This window comes from Lithobates pipiens, unplaced genomic scaffold, assembly GCF_037356315.1.
Source record: "Lithobates pipiens isolate NorthernLeopardFrog02 unplaced genomic scaffold, aLitPip1_a1.2 Scaffold_35, whole genome shotgun sequence".
In the NCBI taxonomy this organism is placed as follows: Eukaryota; Metazoa; Chordata; class Amphibia; order Anura; family Ranidae; genus Lithobates; species Lithobates pipiens.
In genome coordinates, this window is record NW_027507811.1 from 15,874,045 (window position 1) to 15,894,306 (window position 20,262).

At 46.6% G+C, this 20,262-nt stretch overlaps 1 protein-coding gene across 1 annotated transcript; it reads left to right on the top strand.

Moving 5' to 3' along the window:
• Window positions 1–1,440: 1,440 nt before the first annotated feature.
• Window positions 1,441–19,806, top strand: LOC143955517 (uncharacterized). Its single transcript, XM_077465550.1, is given in 9 exon segments — window positions 1,441–3,949; window positions 3,951–4,214; window positions 11,050–11,145; window positions 11,255–11,404; window positions 11,516–11,660; window positions 16,559–19,233; window positions 19,235–19,318; window positions 19,320–19,403; window positions 19,405–19,806. Coding segments are annotated over 9 exon segments (5,172 nt in total). The 5' UTR covers window positions 1,441–2,383; the 3' UTR covers window positions 19,513–19,806.
• The last annotated feature ends 456 nt before the right edge of the window (window positions 19,807–20,262 follow it).

Below are 20,262 nucleotides of genomic sequence, written 5' to 3' on the forward strand. Positions count from 1 at the left end.
TATGGGAGGGGGAGGTCCTCTGTATTCCCGGGATTCCACACAGGAAGATCACACCATCCCCCACCATTACAAGGTTGGTTGAACGGAACATCTGGGACATGGACTTGTGAGACATGTGGACATGTGTGGATCTTTTCTATATGTGATGTCACAATATTACATTTTAAGTTTCTATCATTTTCTTGGTTTAGGGTGAAGATCTGATAGATATAAAAGTTGAGGGTAAAGCAGAAGCAGAAGAAGAAGAAGAAGAGAGGTATGTGAGGGATGATCAGCAGTCTATGGAGGAGGATGGAATAACGGGGACATTTATAGAGGAGGACACTCCTACAGAGATCAGCACAGGTGGGTCATTAATAGTAAATACATTCACTATATAATTTATATTGTACTTTACGTAGTCCTAACGCCTTCTCTATATACTCTATGATGTACATTATATTACATCGTCCTGACCCCTGCACTATATACTCTATGTCAGGGCTCAAAGATAGTTACTAGCCAGGCATCAAGAGTTACTCGCCACCAATTGCCCCACCCAACCCTTACTCTGCCCTTCCCCTAAACAAGTCCTCATAAATTCTCATGAAATTAAACTGTTAAATGTTTTATGCAGAATTAAGTTAAAAAATAAATATTAACAACAACAACTTCATCAGTGCCCATCAGTACAGCATTTTAGTGCCATCAGTACAGCCTCATCAATGCAGTCTCATTAATGCCCATCAGTGCAGCATATCAGTGCTGTCTCCTCTGTGCCCATCAGTGCAGCATATCAGTGCTGTCTCCCCTGTGCCCATCAGTGCAGCATGTCAGTGCCCATCAGTGTCGCCTCATCAGTGCAGCATATCTATGCAGCATATTAGTGTCCATCACTGCAGCCTCATCAGTGTAGCTTCATCAATGCAGTCACATTAGTGCCCATCAGTGCAGCATATCAGTGCCCTTAGATGCAGCATGTCAGTGCAGCCTCATCAATACAGTCTCATTAGTACCCATCAGTGCAGCATATTGGTGGTGCCTCATCATTGCAGTCTCACCAGTGCCTATCAGTGCAGCCTCATTAGTGGCCATCGTTGCAGCATATTAGTGCCCATCAGTGCAACATAACAGTGCAGCATATCAGTGCTGCCTCATCAGTGCCCATCAATGCAGCTTATCAGTGCCCATTAATGCACCATATCAGTGCGCATCAGCACAGCCTCATCCATGCCCATTCATGCAGCCTCATGGAAGCCGATTCTGCGATCGGCCGGGCAACTGTGGGGAAGGAAGAGGAGAGCCGGCCCGGATAACACAGACAGGGGATCTCCGCTGTCAAAGTCCCGCGGGCGGGCTCCTATGATAGACAGCACACTGGTCTAATGACAATCGGGGAGGCAGGACTTCCTGTCGGCTCTCCTCTTCCTCTACCCCCCCCCCCCCCCCCCCCCATTCATCTTCTCACTCGCCCTCACCTAATTTCCACTCGCCAAAGGCAAGCAGGCAAGTGGAAATTTTGAGAGCTGCTCTATATTTTACATTACATACTCCTGACCCCTGCTCTATAACTCTCTGTTTTACATTACATAGTCCTGAGCCCTGCACTATATTTATGTCAGGGCTCAAAATTTCAAGTCCTGAGCTACTAGCCAGGCCTTGAGAGTTACTCGCCACCCAACCCCTACCCTTCCCCGCCCCTAAACACGCCCTCATAAATTATCTTGTGAAATTAAACAGTTAAATGTTTTATGCAGCATTAGGTTACAAAAATAAATATTAACAACTTTATCAGTGCGGCCTCACAAGTGCCCATCAGTGCAGCATATTAGTGCCCCCCAGTGCCATCACATCCTTAACAACGGATGAGTCATCAGCTGTCAGCGCCGCCCCCTTGTGATGTCACCGACCAAGGGCATGCTGGGTCAGTGCCGTCACAAGGGGGAGGTGTCACCCTGAGATGTTACTGCATGGTCCCACCCATTGGTTATTTAAGAGCTGTCAGATGGCGGAGCAAGCAGATGGTGGGAGCGTTCGTCGGGACAGAAGTTTTTTTTTTTTTTCTCCTTTTTGGGTCGATGGCGGCGGTCGCCGTGGTTAATGATCAGAACTGGTAGAAGATCAGAGGATTCATTTACTAGTTACCTTGAGGGGGAATTGTAAGATCATCAGGGATAAAACTGCCTGATGTGGGCGGAGTCCTGGTTTAAAGGAACCAATCAGCTCATGTCTAGTAATAATCTTTGTATTTCTATTTTAGTAGATGGACGGGAGATGAGGAAAACCTCAGAGGATTGTCTCACTTTGTCTCCAGACTGTAAAGTAGAAGATGAGGACATCACACAGTATAGTCCAGGAGAAAACCCGACTACCTCAAATGTCCATCTGGCACCACACAGTGTAGATGGACCATCGTATTCCTCTTATCCTGAGGAACCTCAGACTGTGCGGGACGGTGCCGGACCATCGTATTCCTCTTATTCCCGAGGAACCTCAGACTGTGCGGGACGGTGCCGGACCATCGTATTCTTCTTATCCTGAGGAACCTCAGACTGTGCGGGACGGTGCCGGACCATCGTATTCCTCTTATCCCGAGGAACCTCAGACTGTGCGGGACGGTGCCGGACCATCGTATTCCTCTTATCCCAAGGAACCTCAGACTGTGCGGGACGGTGCCGGACCATCGTATTCCTCTTATCCCAAGGAACATCAGACTGTGCGGGACGGTGCCGGACCATCGTATTCCTCTTATCCCAAGGAACCTCAGACTGTGCAGGACGGTGCAAGACCATCGTATTCCTCTTATCCCGAGGAACCTCAGACTGTGTGGGATGGTGCCGGACCATCGTATTCCTCTTATCCCGAGGAACCTCAGACTGTGCGGGACGGTGCCGGACCATCGTATTCCTCTTATCCCCAGGAACCTCAGACTGTGAGGGACGGTGCCGGACCATCGTATTCCTCTTATCCCCAGGAACCTCAGACTGTGAGGGACGGTGCCGGACCATCGTATTCCTCTTATCCCGAGGAACCTCAGACTGTGCGGGACGGTGCCGGACCATCGTATTCCTCTTATCCCCAGGAACCTCGGACTGTGCGGGACGGTGCCGGACCATCGTATTCCTCTTATCCTGAGGAACCTCAGACTGTGCGGGACGGTGCCGGACCATCGTATTCCTCTTATCCCCAGGAACCTCGGACTGTGCGGGACGGTGCCGGACCATCGTATTCCTCTTATCCCGAGGAACCTCAGACTGTGAGGGATGGCGCCGGACCATCGTATTCCTCTTATCCTGAGGAACCTCAGACTGTGCGGGACGGTGCCGGACCATTGTATTCCTCTTATCCTGAGGAACCTCAGACTGTGAGGGATGGCGCCGGACCATCGTATTCCTCTTATCCTGAGGAACCTCAGACTGTGAGGGACAGTGGTGTCCTTCCAAAAGATAAAAGGTTTTCCTGTAGTGATTGCGGGAAGTGTTTCCAGTTTAAATCCCGTCTTGATGAGCATAAAAGAACCCATACAGGTGAGAAGCCGTATTCCTGCCCTGAGTGTGGGAAATGTTTTGGACAAAAATCTACTGTTGTCAAACATCAAAAGTTTCACACGGGTGAAAAGCCGTACTCCTGCCCTGAGTGTGGGAAATGCTTTTCAAAGAAATCCCATCTCTACAGCCATCAGATTTTTCACACAGGAGAGAAGCCCTATTCCTGTCCGGAGTGCGGGAAATGTTTTGGACATAAATCAGTTCTTGTCAAACATCAAAAGACCCACACAGGGGAAAAGCCGCACTCCTGCCCTGAGTGCGGGAAATGTTTCACACATAAATCAGGACTTGACATTCATCAAAAGTCTCACACGGGGGAAAAGCCGTATTCTTGTCCTGAATGCGGGAAATGTTTTGCAATTAAATCACGTCTTGACACACATCAAAGGTCTCACATGGGGGGGAAGCCTTTTTGGTTTTCCAGAGTGCGGGAAATGTTTTTTTAAAAAGTCCACTCTTAATTATCATCAGAGGCTGCACATGGGTGAAAGCCCTAATTCCTCTTCTGATTTGGGGAAATGTTTTTCAGAGAAGTCCTCCCTTCACACACATCAGAGATTTCACACAGGTGCAACACTTTGTGTATTAGATTTGGTGGGATTTAGTTGGGTAGCAGTGAGTGCCGCCGTCACATATCCCGATTTATTACTTTATAGGTTTGTCAGGAAGCGCAGCTTCTTCCCATTGGTCTAATAAGTGATTTTGCCAACCAATCAGATTTCTACCTTTTTATTATTTCCTAATTTTATGTCTGCAATCTTGTTTAAATTATAATAAAAAAATGTATTTAAAAAAATTGTGTGTGTCGGTGCAATGATGACAATCTTCCATATCCATACATTGTTCATGGGTGACGCTTTAATAGACTTTATAGGTCATCAGATCAGAGTTACCTGAGAATAATGGTCTGGAGTGCAGTGGTCAGGAGTATATCATATACAGCCCAAGGTACAGAGTGTAGTGGTCAGGAGTATATCATATACAGCCCATATATTACAGTGTGGTTGTACAGTGAGTCTGACTAGTGCAGATTAGACTGTCGTTCTCGGTCACCCTGTGCCCCTAAAAGACACAGGGTAACTTGCACATAGGAGGTGCCATGGGCGCTGGACAAGGAGATTCCGGAGCTCTCCAAGGTAAGCTGGGTTCCACCCGCCCAAAATTACTCTTGTTCTCCTCTAAGAGGTGATATCATGGTGACCGACTCCTCCCCCCACCCATCTTAATAACACTGCCAGAGGATGGCTATTAGACCAATCAGTGTTGGGGATCCTGGGGGAAGGAGGGGGGGCTAAGCTCCAGAGTGGTGGAGGGGCTGTGTAAATATATATTGGGGTGAACAGTTGCCGCTATGTAATCCATCATCGACCATCATCGTCATCATCTCATTGTTTCCATATCAGTGTGTCAGTATAGAGGACCCCACATATCGGTGTGTCAGTATAGAGGACCTCACATATCAGTGTGTCAGTATAGAGGACCCCACATATCAGTGTGTCAGTATAGAGGACCTCACATATCAGTGTGTCAGTATAGAGGACCTCACGTATCAGTGTGTCAGTATAGAGGACCTCACATATCAGTGTGTCAGTATAGAGGACCTCACGTATCAGTGTGTCAGTATAGAGGACCTCACGTATCAGTGTGTCAGTATAGAGGACCTCACGTATCAGTGTGTCAGTATAGAGGACCCCACATATCAGAGTGTCAGTATAGAGGACCCCACATATCAGTGTGTCAGTATAGAGGACCCCACATATCAGTGTGTCAGTATGGAGGACCCCACATATCAGTGTGTCAGTATAGAGGACCCCACATATCAGTGTGTCAGTATGGAGGACCCCACATATCAGTGTGTCAGTATGGAGGACCCCACATATCAGTGTGTCAGTATAGAGGACCCCACATATCAGTGTGTCAGTATAGAGGACCCCACATATCAGTGTATCAGTATAGAGGGACCCCTCATATCAGTGTGTCAGTATAGAGGACCCCACATATCGGTGTGTCAGTATAGAGGACCCCACATATCGGTGTGTCAGTATAGAGGACCCCACATATCGGTGTGTCAGTATAGAGGACCCCACATATCAGTGTGTCAGTCTAGAGGACCCCACATATCGGTGTGTCAGTATAGAGGACCCCACATATCGGTGTGTTAGTATAGAGGACCCCACATATCAGTGTGTTAGTATAGAGGACCCCACATATCGGTGTGTCAGTATAGAGGACCCCACATATTCGTGTGTCAGTATAGAGGACCCCTCATATCGGTGTGTCAGTATAGAGGAACCCACATATCAGTGTGTCAGTATAGAGGACCCCACAAATTATATGCATAGTGTATACTAAAAAGAAAATTGCCATGTGCCACTATATAGAATTTTTCAAAAAAACTCAAACTCTCTCCTCATTGGCCTACCTCTCCACAAGCAATTCCCTCTTGAGTCTATCATGAATGGCGTGCCAGACTCATCCACCTTGCCAACCATTCAGTGTCCGCCACCAATCCCTCCACTGGCTTTGCATTGCCCAACACATAACAATAACATCTCCAGAGCCTCTCCCATCCTCTGGAACTCACTACCCCAATCTGTCCGGTTATCTCCTACTCTGTCCACTTTTAGGCGATCCCCGAAAATTCATCTCTTCAGGGAGGCCTATCCTGTATTCGGCTACCAACCGAATCTTCAACTTCCCTCATCGGTTCATCCCTCTTAGTTACTAACTTTTGTTTCTCCAGACCCTCCCGATTAGATTGTAAGCCCACAGGATCAGGACCTTCCTAACCCTCTTGTATCAAATTGTATTGTTGCTGTATTGTCTACCTTTTATATTGTAAAGCACTGTTGGTGCTTTATAAATCCTGTATAATAAGAATAATAAAACGCCTCCTAGTGGAGGAACCCTGGCTGAGAAAGTCTGGACTAGCCAGTAATATATTTCTATCCCCCTTGGTGGGAGTGGAGATGACCCCCATCTATAAGGATATACAGTACATACACACACAGCACAAGGCCGTGTTCACACTACGAGATGTTTCTCTGGGCTGCAGTTCCTCTGAGCTCCACAAGATGGTGATCTCACTTCTACCCAGACAGGAAGTCTCTATGGAAGACAGGAAGTGATGTCAGGTAGAGACAGGAAGTTCCATGTGGCACGAAGCAATAAAGGAGAGGAGGTAATAAGATATTATTTTTTTATTTACACCTAGTAACCCCCCCGTCATGTCCATCCTCTTCCTCCATAGTCACTGTGACGTCTTTTATCTCCAGCAGATGATGATACACACATATATAGTGTGGAAACCTAGATTAACCCCTTCAGGCTGGAAAATTCTCTTAATTTTTTTACTTAAATTCTAATAATAAGGCCCTCGAAACAAACAGCACTGACAATAAATAGAAGACAATGACCATCCCGACCATACATGACCTACAAAGGGCAATTATTACACTACACAGGCAGCAAATGGGCAACCATTACAATATGCACCCAACACAATGATGGAGTGGCGGGGTCGGGAGTATGGAGCATAGAGTCCCTTACATTGCTGGTCAGGAGGAAGAAAACCTTCCCCAGCATGCTATGAAGAACATGTTCCATCATTGGTGTCAGAGGGAGAAAAATTCCAATGGACGTAGCGGAGGCTGTGAAGGGGTAATAGGGATAAAGACTCCGGGGGCCTCTGAGATGATGGTGATTCTGAAGAACTCCGAGGGGTTAATTAGGCTTCCGGGATCTATAGGGCTCAGGAGGCCTCTTGGTTTTTGGACCTCCTTACAGAACCACTGCCAGAAAATGAAGGCAGCCTAAACCTTCTTCCCATGTTACTGGTCAAGTAATATATTCCAGGACACCAAGTGGAATGAAGAAGGGAGGTCCTTCACCCTGGGTACACACTCGTTGTTAGAGGATCTGTATGCAGAGATTCATTTAGCAGGCCCATGTTGTGGGTCTGAGGGAGCCGTCCAATACCTTCCCATGACATAGACTGTGTCAGAGCCTGGTACCAGAATTCAGAACACCAGGAACCCACCACTCTGTACAAGGTCCTGGATACTACAGTATACTTGCCAACTAAGAGAACTAACCCCTCGCCCCTGCTGTCATCCTCCTACCCCCACTGGGCTGCCATTGGAGAAATGATAACAAGGAGGCCTGTAATGCTGCACAGTGCTCTGGACGGTGGTTTAAGGAGGCCTGTAATGCTGCACAGTGCTCTGGACGGTTGTCTGAGGAGGCCTGTAATGCTATACAGTGCTGGATACTGGTCTCAGGCAGGTCTGAGGAATGGCCTGTAATGCACAGTGCCCTGAATGCCGGTGGTGGTCAGAGGAGGCCTGTTGTAATGCTGCACAGGGATGGTTTTCTCAGGGATAGCCTGTAATGCACAATGCCCTGGATGCCACTGCCAGTGGTCAGAAGAGGCCTGTAATGCACAGTTGCACACACAGTGCTCTGGATGGACTGTGGTCTGAGGGGGGCGGGAGGCCTCAGGCCTGCTGTAACTGTACACTCAAAGTCTGCTTTTCTCTGGGCACCTGGCGGCACAGTCTTCTCATCAGGAGTCGGGGTTCAGGAGACCTCAACCTGGCTGGCATGCAATGAACAGTGCTGCTCTCACTGTCACGCTGAGGTCTCTGTCATCTGGTCACGGTGCGCTTGCTTGCTGGGAGCAGATTGCAGAGGCAGGCGGAGCGTCGTGAAAAAACTGAAGTTAGTTCAGGAAGGTAAACGCCCCTGCCTCACATTTTTGTCCCGTTTTCGTTCATTAACAAAGACGGATCTGATTTTCGGCATAGTTTTTGTCAGTGGATGAAAATGTGCTGTACTTTTTGTTGTGTTTTCGTCACTGTTAAAATGCCGCTGATGAAAACTTTGATGAAAATGTTTGTTTTCATTGACGAAATTAACCCTGCTAAAACCCTCAGAAGAAAGAAACCATGAAGGGTCCCCCAATGCAAGAAACCATGAAGGGCCCCCCAGACCCCCCCCCCCCTTCCATCTGAGCCCTGGGCTTCCAGTTCTGGGAGGGCATCCATGGACATCCTCTCAGAACCTTGCCTGCCACGTGCCCACTGGGGCGTGCATCCAGCGCGCTCTGTGACTGCTGTGTCCTTTGGACACTGCTGATCATGGTAAAGGGACAATCACAGCAGCCCTTTACCATGTGATCAGCTGATCACATGTAAACAGACTTGATGGTTATCGGCAGTCCTTTCCTCCCACTTGGTGTCTGTGTGAGGAAAGGAGAGCCGTTAACCTGAAAGACTGTCAGTACATTTTTTACACTGATTATAAGGGCACTTATCATCAGTATAGCCCCATCAGTGCCCATCAGTGCTCATAATGCCGCCTATCAGTGCTCGTCAGTGCTGCCTATCAGTGCTCCTCAATGCTGCCTATCAATGCCACTTATCAGTGTCCATCAGTGCCTCCTCAGCAGGACTCTGAGCTAAGAGCATCTCTCTCATACAGCCCAGAGCCTTCACTGACAGTTATTTCCCCCTCCCTCCTCCTTCGCATGGATGGGAGAGAAGAGAGTAGATCTACTCCTTCTTCTCCTGCCTCCCTCATGTGTGCACTGCAGGAAGTGTGAAGCCCAGCAGCTGAATGCGGGGGGAATGGTTCTGGGAGGATGTCCATGTACACCCTCCCAGAACTGGAAGCTCAGGGCTCGGATGGAAGGGTATTCTGGGGGAGGAAGAACTGTCAGTGCAGGCTCTGGGCTGTATGAGAGAGAATCTCTCAATTCAGAGCCCTGCTGACAGAAAAACCCTGCTGGGGCCCCCCGACAGTGGTGGAACACCAGGGCCCTGTTGCAAGTGCAAGTTCCGCCACTGCCCATAGCCCTCTACTTCACCAACATCATCCTCCTGCTCTCCAATACAATACCTTCTCCTACTGCAGAGAGTGACAGTGACATCACCCCTATCAGTCAGCAGGCTGCCAGAGATTGGAGCCTTGCAGTCGGAGTTCGGACAGTTATCCAGATTAGCCCAGAACTCCGGCCAAAAGTCAGCAAGTTCCCCTTCCTGGACATCATGATGACCTGACATTGACCTCACAGCACTGCCTCAGAGCAAAACAAGAAGACAGAAGAAGGATCATATTTATCATTCCTTGTCTGCAGATCTAAAACTAATCAAAACCAGTCCAGAAACAAAACAGACCCAACAGAGAAAAGGGAATATCTGATTCGGCAGGTCAAGAGGGTCCCAGGAACTTGAAAGTGTAGGCCCTTCTACACACGGTTGGACATTCCGACAACAAAATCCGTCTGATTTTTTCCGACGGATTTTGTCCGAAACTGGTGTTGCATACACATGGTAGGACAAAGTTGTCGGAAAATCCGATCGTTCAGAACGTGATGATGTTCATTCGTTCCGATGGGACTACGTTCAGGCTAGTAGCCAATAGCTTTGGTCTCGTAATTTGATCTGAGCATGCGTGGCACTTTGTCCGATCGGAATTCTCTACAAACGATTGGATAATGTTGTCGGAAAATTTTATAGCCCAGCTCTAAAACTTTGTCCGTCGGATATTCTGATGGGAACAGTCCGATGGAGTCCGCACACACTGTCGGATTGTCCGACAACACGGTCCGATCGGACATTTTCCATCGGATTTTCCGACCGTGTGTACAAGGGCTAAGAAACACTAAATAGTTTAAACTGAATGTTCACATGGGGGCAGCAGTTCTTAAATGTACATTGACCCTCCTATCCCCCCCCCCCTCACATCCTATTATAGTGTGACCAATACCATCCATATAATTCTTACTTTCATTTCCCAAAGTTATCCGTCTACAAGGAGACCTCTATAGATCAAATGACGGCACCAATGAGAATGGAGGAGGTCTGGAGTCACATGACTGAGAAGATCCTAAACCTCACCCTGGAGATCATCTACCTGCTGACTGGAGAGGTGAGGAGGATTCTGGGAGGTCACATGACATCACTCTTATCTCTATTAATAAAACACAGACCTGACCGGAGAGGTGAGGAGGATTCTGGGATTCTAAATTGATATTCCTATTGGTTTCTAAATACAGAGATTTCCTCTTCTGAAGTCAGGTGATCATATGACCATCACAGTGCCTCCATGTGATTCCCTAAAACCCGAGAGACCCAACATGGAGAAGATTCTAGAAGTCGCCAGGATGATGATGGAGCTGCTTACAGGAGAGGTGAGGAGGATTCTGGGAATTCTGGGACATTATCCAGTAACAGACAAGGGATGTGTCTGGATGGTGACTGTATCATTGTGTGTGTCAGGTTCCTATAAGGTGTCAGGATGTCACTGTCTATTTCTCCATGGAGGAGTGGGAGTATTTAGAAGGACACAAGGATCTCTACAAGGACGTCATGATGGACAATCAGCTGCCCCTCACATCACCTGGTAAGAGGAGACTTTATTGTAAAGGAGAGAGCAGTACGGAGGCTCCACCTAGATCCCCCATCATCTGATAAACACATAGAAACAATGTATTCAGTCAGTGTGTGTGTTTCCTACAGATGGATCCAGTAATGGGAACCCACCAGAGAGATGTCCCCGTCCTCTGTATTCCTGGGATTCCACACAGGAAGGTCACACCATCCCCCACCATCATCAGGTAGGTGGGACTGAGCAACTAGAACAGAATTCTAAGCCATGAGAGGACATTCTTCTATGTAATCTCTTGTTCTGTTTTACACATATATTCCATCATCTTTGGGGTTTAGGGTGAAGAACTGAAAGACATCAAAGCTGAGATTAAAGAGGAAGAAGAAGAGATGTTGATAAGTGGAGATCAGCAGTCTATGGGAGGGGGAGGTCCTCTGTATTCCCGGGATTCCACACAGGAAGATCACACCATCCCCCACCATTACAAGGTTGGTTAAATAGAACATCTGGGACATGGACTTGTGAGGTGATGTGTGGATCTTTTCTATCTGTGATGTCACAATATTACATTTTATGTTTCTATCCTTCTCTTGGTTTAGGGTGAAGATCTGACAGATCTAAAAGTGGAGAGTAAAGCAGAAGAAGAAGAAGAGAGGTATGTGAGGGATGATCAGCAGTCTATGGAGGAGGATGGAATAACGGGGACATTTATAGAGGAGGACACTCCTACAGAGATCAGCACAGGTGGGTTGGTAATAGTAAATACATTCACTATATAATGTATATTGCGCTTTACATAGTTCTAACACCTTCAATATATACTCTATGGTGTACATTACTTACTCCTGACTCCTGCACTTGTTGTTCATTCGTTTAGTCATGTCCAACTCTGTGACCTCATGGACCATAGGCGCCAGGCGTTTCTGTCCTCCACTGCCTCCTGGAGCTTACTTAACTTCATGTTCATTGTTTCTATGATGCTATCTATCCATCTTGTTTTTTGTCGTGTCTCTTCTCCTTTTTCCTTCCATGATTCCCAGCATCAGGGTCTTTTCAAATAAGTCCTCTCTTCGCATTAGGTGACCAAAGTATTTGAGTTACAGCTTCAGGATCTGTCTTTCCAGTCAAAATTCAGGGTTGATTTCCTTCCAGACTGACTGGTTTGATCTTGATCAAGGGACTTTTAAGAGTCTTCTCCGACACTATAGTTCAAAAGCATCAGTTCTTCTGCGTTCAACCTTCCTTATGGTCCAACTTTCACAGCCATAAGTTACTACTGGGAATACCATAGCTTTGACTATATGGCATGAAGGAGAAGGGATCTCACCGCTCCAGGAGCACACATGCAGGCTGTAAACTGTCTCTTCGGCTGGGAAGCCACAGGTGCTGGCTATTACCACTAGCAACAGACGAAAAACAAGCTCTGGACTGCAGCACTCTTCAGAAGACCACTTTCTTTTATTGGAAAATCACATCACAGCTCAACAATCACAGCGAACAAGGAAACATTGCTGATGTTTCGCACTAGCTGTTGTGCTTATTCATAGCCCTACAGCTAGTGTGAAACGTCAGCAATTTTTCCTTGTTCGCTGTGTTTGTTGAGCTGTGATGTGATTTCCCAATAAAAGAAAGTGGTCTTCTGAAGAGTGCGGCAGTCCAGAGATTGTTTTTCGTCTTTGACTATCAACGTCAACGTCTGATGATGAGACACGGCTAACATGTTTCGTCACACGAATTGTGCTTTATCATCAGACATTGACCTTAGACATGAAATTAAGAGATGCTTGCTTCTTGGAAGGAAAGCAAAGGCAAACCTAGACAACATTATAAAAAGCAGAGACATCACCCTACCGACAAAGTGCCGTATAGTCAAAGACGAAAAACAAGCTCTGGACTGCAGCACTCTTCAGCAGACCACTTTCTTTTATTGGGAAATCACATCACAGCTCAACAAACACAGCGAACAAGGAAAAATTGCTGACGTTTCGCACTAGCTGTTGTGCTTATTCATAGCCCTACAGCTAGTGTGAAACGTCAGCAATTTTTCCTTGTTTGTTGAGCTGTGATGTGATTTCCCAATAAAAGAAAGTGGTCTTCTGAAGAGTGCGGCAGTCCAGAGCTTGTTTTTCGTCTTTGACTATACGGCACTTTGTCGGTAGGGTGATGTCTCTGCTTTTTATAATGTTGTCTAGGTTTGCCGTTGCTTTCCTTCCAAGAAGCAAGCATCTCTTAATTTCATGTCTAAGGTCAACGTCTGATGATGAGACACGGCTAACATGTTTCGTCACACGAATTGTGCTTTATCATCAGACGTTGACCTTAGACATGAAATTAAGAGATGCTTGCTTCTTGGAAGGAAAGCAAAGGCAAACCTAGACAACATTATAAAAAGCAGAGACATCACCCTACCGACAAAGTGCCGTATAGTCAAAGACGAAAAACAAGCTCTGGACTGCAGCACTCTTCAGCAGACCACTTTCTTTTATTGGGAAATCACATCACAGCTCAACAAACACAGCGAACAAGGAAAAATTGCTGACGTTTCGCACTAGCTGTTGTGCTTATTCATAGCCCTACAGCTAGTGTGAAACGTCAGCAATTTTTCCTTATTTGTTGAGCTGTGATGTGATTTCCCAATAAAAGAAAGTGGTCTTCTGAAGAGTGCGGCAGTCCAGAGCTTGTTTTTCATCTTTGACTATATGGCACTTTGTCGGTAGGGTGATATCTCTGCTTTTTATAATGTTGTCTAGGTTTGCCTTTGCTTTCCTTCCAAGAAACAAGCATCTCTTAATTTCATGTCTAAGGTCAACGTCTCATGATAAAGCACAATTCGTGTGACGAAACATGTTAGCCGTGTCTCCCTTGCTTGTACATGCAGTGCTCCTCATGTTCCTCATGGTTTTATGTGAATAAAGGCGTTTGGATCTCAGTTTGGTGTGCAGTCATCCAGACTTTCCTTTCATTACAGTCACCATCTGACGTGATCTTAGCACTATCTTAGGATCTTAGATCCTAGGAAGATAAAATCTCTCACTGTTTCCATTTCTTCTCCTATTTGCCAAGGAGTGAAGGGACGGATTGCCATGATCTTAGTTTTCTTAACCACTTCCCGACCAGCGCACGCCGATGTACGCCGGCAGAATGGCACGGGCAGGCATATTGGCGTACAGGTATGTCCATTTTTAAATACCGCCCTGCCGTCGCTTGCCGCGCAGTTGGCGGCATGCTCGCGTGTGGGTCGGGACCTCCCGCGGACTCGAACGCCGCAGGGAGACCCGTGATCGTCTCACGGGGGCGGCTGAACGAGGAGATGCCGTTGTAAACAGCATCTCCCCGTTCTGCCTAGCAACAAGTGACACTGATCTCTGCTCCATGTGATTGGAGCAGAGATCAGTGTTCACTAAAACAAACCCAGCCCCCCACAGTTATTAACACGCCCCTAGGAACACTTAACCCCTACACTGCCACCCCCATTTACACAGGAATCAGTGCATTTGTATAGCAGTGATTGCTGTATAAATGACAATGGTCAATGTGTCCGCCATAATGTCGCAGTCACAATAAAAATCGCTGATCTCCGCCATTACTAGTAAAAAAAAAATATTAATAAAAATGCCATAAACTATCCCCTATTTTGTAAACGCTATAACTTTTGCGCAAACCAATCAATAATCGCTTATTGCGATTTTTTTTTTTTTTTACCAAAAATATGTAGAAGAATGCGTATCGGCCTAAACTGAGGGAAAAAATTGCAAATGGCATTTCACATGATGCATATAAGTTACATAAGTAGGGTGACCGCATACGTCCTCGCCGCACTCCTTTCTCAATTTTAGACCAGTCAGTTGTTCCGGGTCCTTTTCTAACTGTTGCTTCTCGACTTGCATTCGGGTTTTTCAGAAGAATGCCCCCGATGAAAGGACTATACAAGCGTCCTGAAACGCGTCGGGCTGAATGTCTACAATTATCATGCACTAACGATTCATGATTGTAATCTACTGTTTTTATTAACCACTTCAATACCGGGGGGCACTTATACAGCTTCTTGCCCAGACCAATTTTGAGCTTTCAGCGCTGTCGCACTTTGAATGACAATTGCGCGGTCATGCTACACTGTACCCAAACTAAATTTCTATCATTTTGTTCCCACAAATAGAGATTTCTTTTGGTGGTATTTGATCGCCTCTGGGATTTTTATTTTCTGCTAAACAAATAAAAAAAGACAGAAAATCTTGAAAAAAAACATGTTTTTTTTTTGTTTCAGTTACAAATCTTTGTAAATAAGTAAGTTTTCTCCTTCACTGGTGGGCAATGACAGGCTGCAGTGATGGGCACTGATAAAGCGGCACCGATGAGGTGGCACCAATGAAGTGACACTGATAGGCGGCACTGATATGCGACACAGATAGGTGGCACAAATAGGCACTGATAGGTGGCATGGATTGTCATGGATAGGTGACACGGATTGGCATGGATAGATGGCACAAATGGGCATGGATAGGCGACACGGATGGGCACTGATAGGCGGCTAGGATGGGCACTAATAGGACGGCACCGATGAGGGGGCACCAATGAAGCGGCACTGATAAGTGGCACTGATATGCGACACAAATAGGTGGCACAAATAGGCACTGATAGGTGGCACGGATTGTCATGGATAGGTGACTCGGATTGGCATGGATGGGCGGCATGGATAGGTGGCACAAATGGGCCTGGATAGGCGGCACGGATGGGTGGCACGGATGGGCATGGATAGGCGTCACGGATGGGCATGGATGGGCACTGATAGGCGGCTAGGATAGGCACTGATAGGCGGCATGGATGGGCACTGATAAGCGGCATTGTAATTTAAAGTATTGTAGGGATGGATGCCAATCAGTGCCAAACTAATGCATGCCAATCAGTGATGCCCATTATGGGCACTGATTGGCATCCATTATGGGCACTGGTTGGCATCCCTGGTGGTCTAGGGGGCATACCTGGTCCTGGGCATCCCCTGGTGGTCTGGTGGCGTCCCTGGTGGTCCAGTGTGGGCATCCTGGGGGGGGGGGCTGTGCTGATACTGCCACAGCACATTCTAAAAGTAAAAAACAACAATAATAAAAAAATAAAACAGAACAAAAGCATACAATACAACAAAACATCAATTGGTCGATTAGTCAGTATTGAGATTGATGTTTTGTTGTATTGTATGCTTTTGTTCTGTTTTATTTTTTTTATTATTGTTGTTTTTTACTTTTAGAATGTGCTGTGGTAGTATCTTCTGGCTCTGAACGCCCCTGATGAAAGGACTATACAAGCGATCTGAAACGCGTCGGGCTGAATGTCTACAATTATCATGCACTAACGATTCACGATTGTAATCTACTGTTTTTATTGATCATATTGGTGATGTTTGGACCTTAATTTTATATATTTTTTCATAATAAAAGCTATTTTGTAGAATTTTCTGTCTATGTTTATCTCTCCTGTTGCCTAGAAAGTCCCTTATACTTTCCCTTGGGGGGGGGGAGGGGTACTTGTCTTTTGATACTTAATCAGGGATTGGCAACGCTGTAATCCCTATGGGTGGATTTATATGTGTATGTTTAGGGGAACCAATCAGCTGATGTCTAGTAATAATCTTTGTATTTCTATTTTAGTAGATGGACGGGAGATGAGGAAAACCTCAGAGGATTGTCTCACTTTGTCTCCAGACTGTAAAGTAGAAGATGAGGACATCACACAGTATAGTCCAGGAGAAAACCCGACTACCTCAAATGTCCATCCGGCACCACACAGTGTAGATGGACCATCGTATTCCTCTTATCCCGAGGAACCTCAGACTGTGCGGGACGGTGCCGGACCATCGTATTCCTCTTATCCCGAGGAACCTCAGACTGTGCGGGACGGTGCCGGACCATCGTATTCCTCTTATCCCGAGGAACCTCAGACTGTGCGGGACGGTGCCGGACCATCGTATTCCTCTTATCCCGAGGAACCTCAGACTGTGCGGGACGGTGCCGGACCATCGTATTCCTCTTATCCTGAGGAACCTCAGACTGTGCGGAACGGTGCCAGACCATCGTATTCCTCTTATCCCGAGGAACCTCAGACTGTGCAGGACGGTGCCGGACCATCGTATTCCTCTTATCCTGAGGAACCTCAGACTGTGCGGGACGGTGCCGGACCATCGTATTCCTCTTATCCTGAGGAACCTCAGACTGTGCGGGACGGTGCCGGACCATCGTATTCCTTTTATCCCGAGGAACCTCAGACTGTGCGGGACGGTGCCGGACCATCGTATTCCTCTTATCCCGAGGAACCTCAGACTGTGCGGGACGGTACCGGACCATCGTATTCCTCTTATCCCGAGGAACCTCAGACTGTGCGGGACGGGGCCGGACCATCGTATTCCTCTTATCCTGAGGAACCTCAGACTGTGCGGGACGGTGCCGGACCATCGTATTCCTCTTATCCTGAGGAACCTCAGACTGTGCGGGACGGTGCCGGACCATCGTATTCCTCTTATCCTGAGGAACCTCAGACTGTGCGGGACAGGGCCGTCCTTCCAACAGATAAGAGGTTTTCCTGTCATGAGTGTGGGAAGCGGTTCCGCTTGAAATGTCGTCTTAGCATGCATAAAAGAACCCACACAGGAGAGAAAGTACATTCCTGCCCTGAGTGTGGGAAATGGTTTTCAAACAAGTATACACTTTCCATACATCAGAGATTTCACACAGGTGAGAAGCCATATTCCTGTCCTAAGTGCGGGAAAGGTTTTGTACAAAAAGCAAATCTTGTCACACATCAACAGTCTCACACAGGGAAACAGCCGCTTTCCTGTCCTGAGTGCGGGAAATGTTTTTCCAAGAAATCCCATCTCAACAGCCATCAGAGATTGCACACGGGAGAAAATCTGTATTCCTGTTCTGAGTGTGGGAAATGTTTTGTATATAAATCATATCTTGTTACACATCAGAGGTCTCACACGGGGGAAAAGCCGTATTCCTGCCCTGAGTGCGGGAAATGTTTTTACAGGAAATCCCATCTCGTCAGCCATCAGAGATTGCACACAGGAGAGAAACCGTATTCCTGCCCTGAGTGCGGGAAATGCTTCGGGAAAAAATCAACTCTTGTCACGCATCAAAAGTCTCACACTGGGAAAAAGTCACATTCCTGTCCTGAGTGCGGGAAAGCTTTTATAAATAAATCATATCTTGTTGCCCATCAAAGGTCTCACACGGGGGAGAAGCCTTTTTGCTGTGCAGAGTGCGGGAAATGCTTTGGACAAAAATCAAGTCTTGTCGCACATCAAAGATCTCACACAGGGAAAGAGCCATATTCCTGCCCTGAGTGTGGGAAATGTTTTGGAGATCAATCACGTCTTGTCACACATCAAAGGTCTCACACAGGGGAGAAGCCTTTTTGCTGTTCAGAGTGCGGGAAATGTTTTGTAGCAAAGTCCACTCTTAGATCTCATCAGAGACTGCACACAGGTGAGAAGCTATATTCCTGTTCTGAGTGCGGGAAATGTTTTGTCCAAAAATCAGAACTTGTCGTACATCAGAGATCTCACACGGGGGAGAAGCCATTTTCCTGCCCTGAGTGCGGGAAATGTTTTCCAGACAAGTCCTCTCTTAACAAACATCAGCGATCGCACACAGGGGAGAAGCCATATCCCTGTCCTGAGTGCGGGAAATGCTTTTCAAAGACATCCAATCTCTACAGACATCAGAGATTGCACACAGGAGAGAAGCCAATTTCCTGTCCTGAGTGCGGGAAATGCTTTGTACGTAAATCAATGCTTGTCGCACATCTGAGGACTCACACAGGAGAGAAGCCATTTTCCTGTCCTGAGTGTGGGAAATGTTATTCAGACAGGTCATCTCTTCATAAACATAAGAGATCGCACACAGGTGAGAATTCATTTTCCTGTCCCGAGTGCGGGAAATGCTTTTCAGAAAAGTCCTCACTTTGTCAACATCAGATATCGCACGTGGATGAGAAGCCACATTCCTGTTCTGTGTGCGGGAAATGTTTTTTAAACAAATCTGAATTTATTAAACATCAGAGGTCTCACACAGGGGAAATGCCATATTCCTGTCTCAAGTGCGGGAAATGTTTTTTAGCTAAATCATGTCTTTCCAGACATCAGAGGGCGCATGCAGGTGAGAAGCCGTATTCTTGTCCTGAGTGCGGGAAATGTTTTTTAGATAAATCTGGTCTTTCCAGACATCAGAAAGTGCATGCAGATGAGAAGCCATATTCTTGTTCTGAGTGCGGGAAATGTTTTTCACTGAAGTCCAATCTTTGCAGACATCAGAGGTTGCACACAGGGGGAGAAGCCGTATGCCTGTCCTGAGTGCGGGAAATGTTTTTCACAGAAGTCCCATCTTTATACACATCAGAGATCGCACACAGGGGGAGAAGCCATATCCCTGTCCTGAGTGCGGGAAATGTTTTTCACAGAAGTCCCATCTTTATACACATCAGAGATCGCACACAGGGGGAGAAGCCATATCCCTGTCCTGAGTGCGGGAAATGTGTTTCACAGAAGTCCCATCTTTATACACAGAGATCTCACACGGGGGGCGAAGCCGTATTCCTGTCCTGAGTGAGGGAATTGTTCCTCACTGAAGTCCTGTCTTCCTGTACATCAGGGGGTCCCACACAACCCTCGAGGTGTATTAGTGAGTGCGGGAAATGTCTTGTATATGAATGTTGCTGGACATGTGGGGAAGAAGCACACCCTGATATACACCTCAGATATACTCCATGGCTGATCTTCATCATGGAAGAAACAGTTGATAAGGAGATCAGAGATCACCAAAGACATGGATGAAGTGTTGTAGCGTGTCGGCCATTGATAGCAGGAGAAAAATAAAATAAAAAGAGTCCTTACCTCTCATTGGCTGAGTACATTTTGGGGTGGAAACCTTCACAAACACTTACAGATTTGATGGGTTGTATTTTTTTTAATTTCATACAGTGATTTTCTATGATAATCAGCCCCAACTAGTGGCAGTAATGCGGTATTGCGCTACTAATTCCACCTTATGGCCAGTAGATGGAGCTGTTGATCATAGGAAATCACTGTTAATAGAAATATGGACAGAATTTGTTATGGTTGGGCTGTCACACTCGTCCAATACATTTCTTATGAATGGATCCCTAAAATATCAGGAGACATTTATTTACAGACGGGATGAATGTAGCAGCTAAATGATTAGACCTCCTAGCAGTGTTATTACCAGGCTGCCACTAGGGGGAGCTCTAATGTTTAGCGTGTGACCACAGGAGAGTGGTTCCCATCTAGCTCACACTAACCCCGTCACTGCCAGAGTTGTTTTTAGCTTTTTTTTTT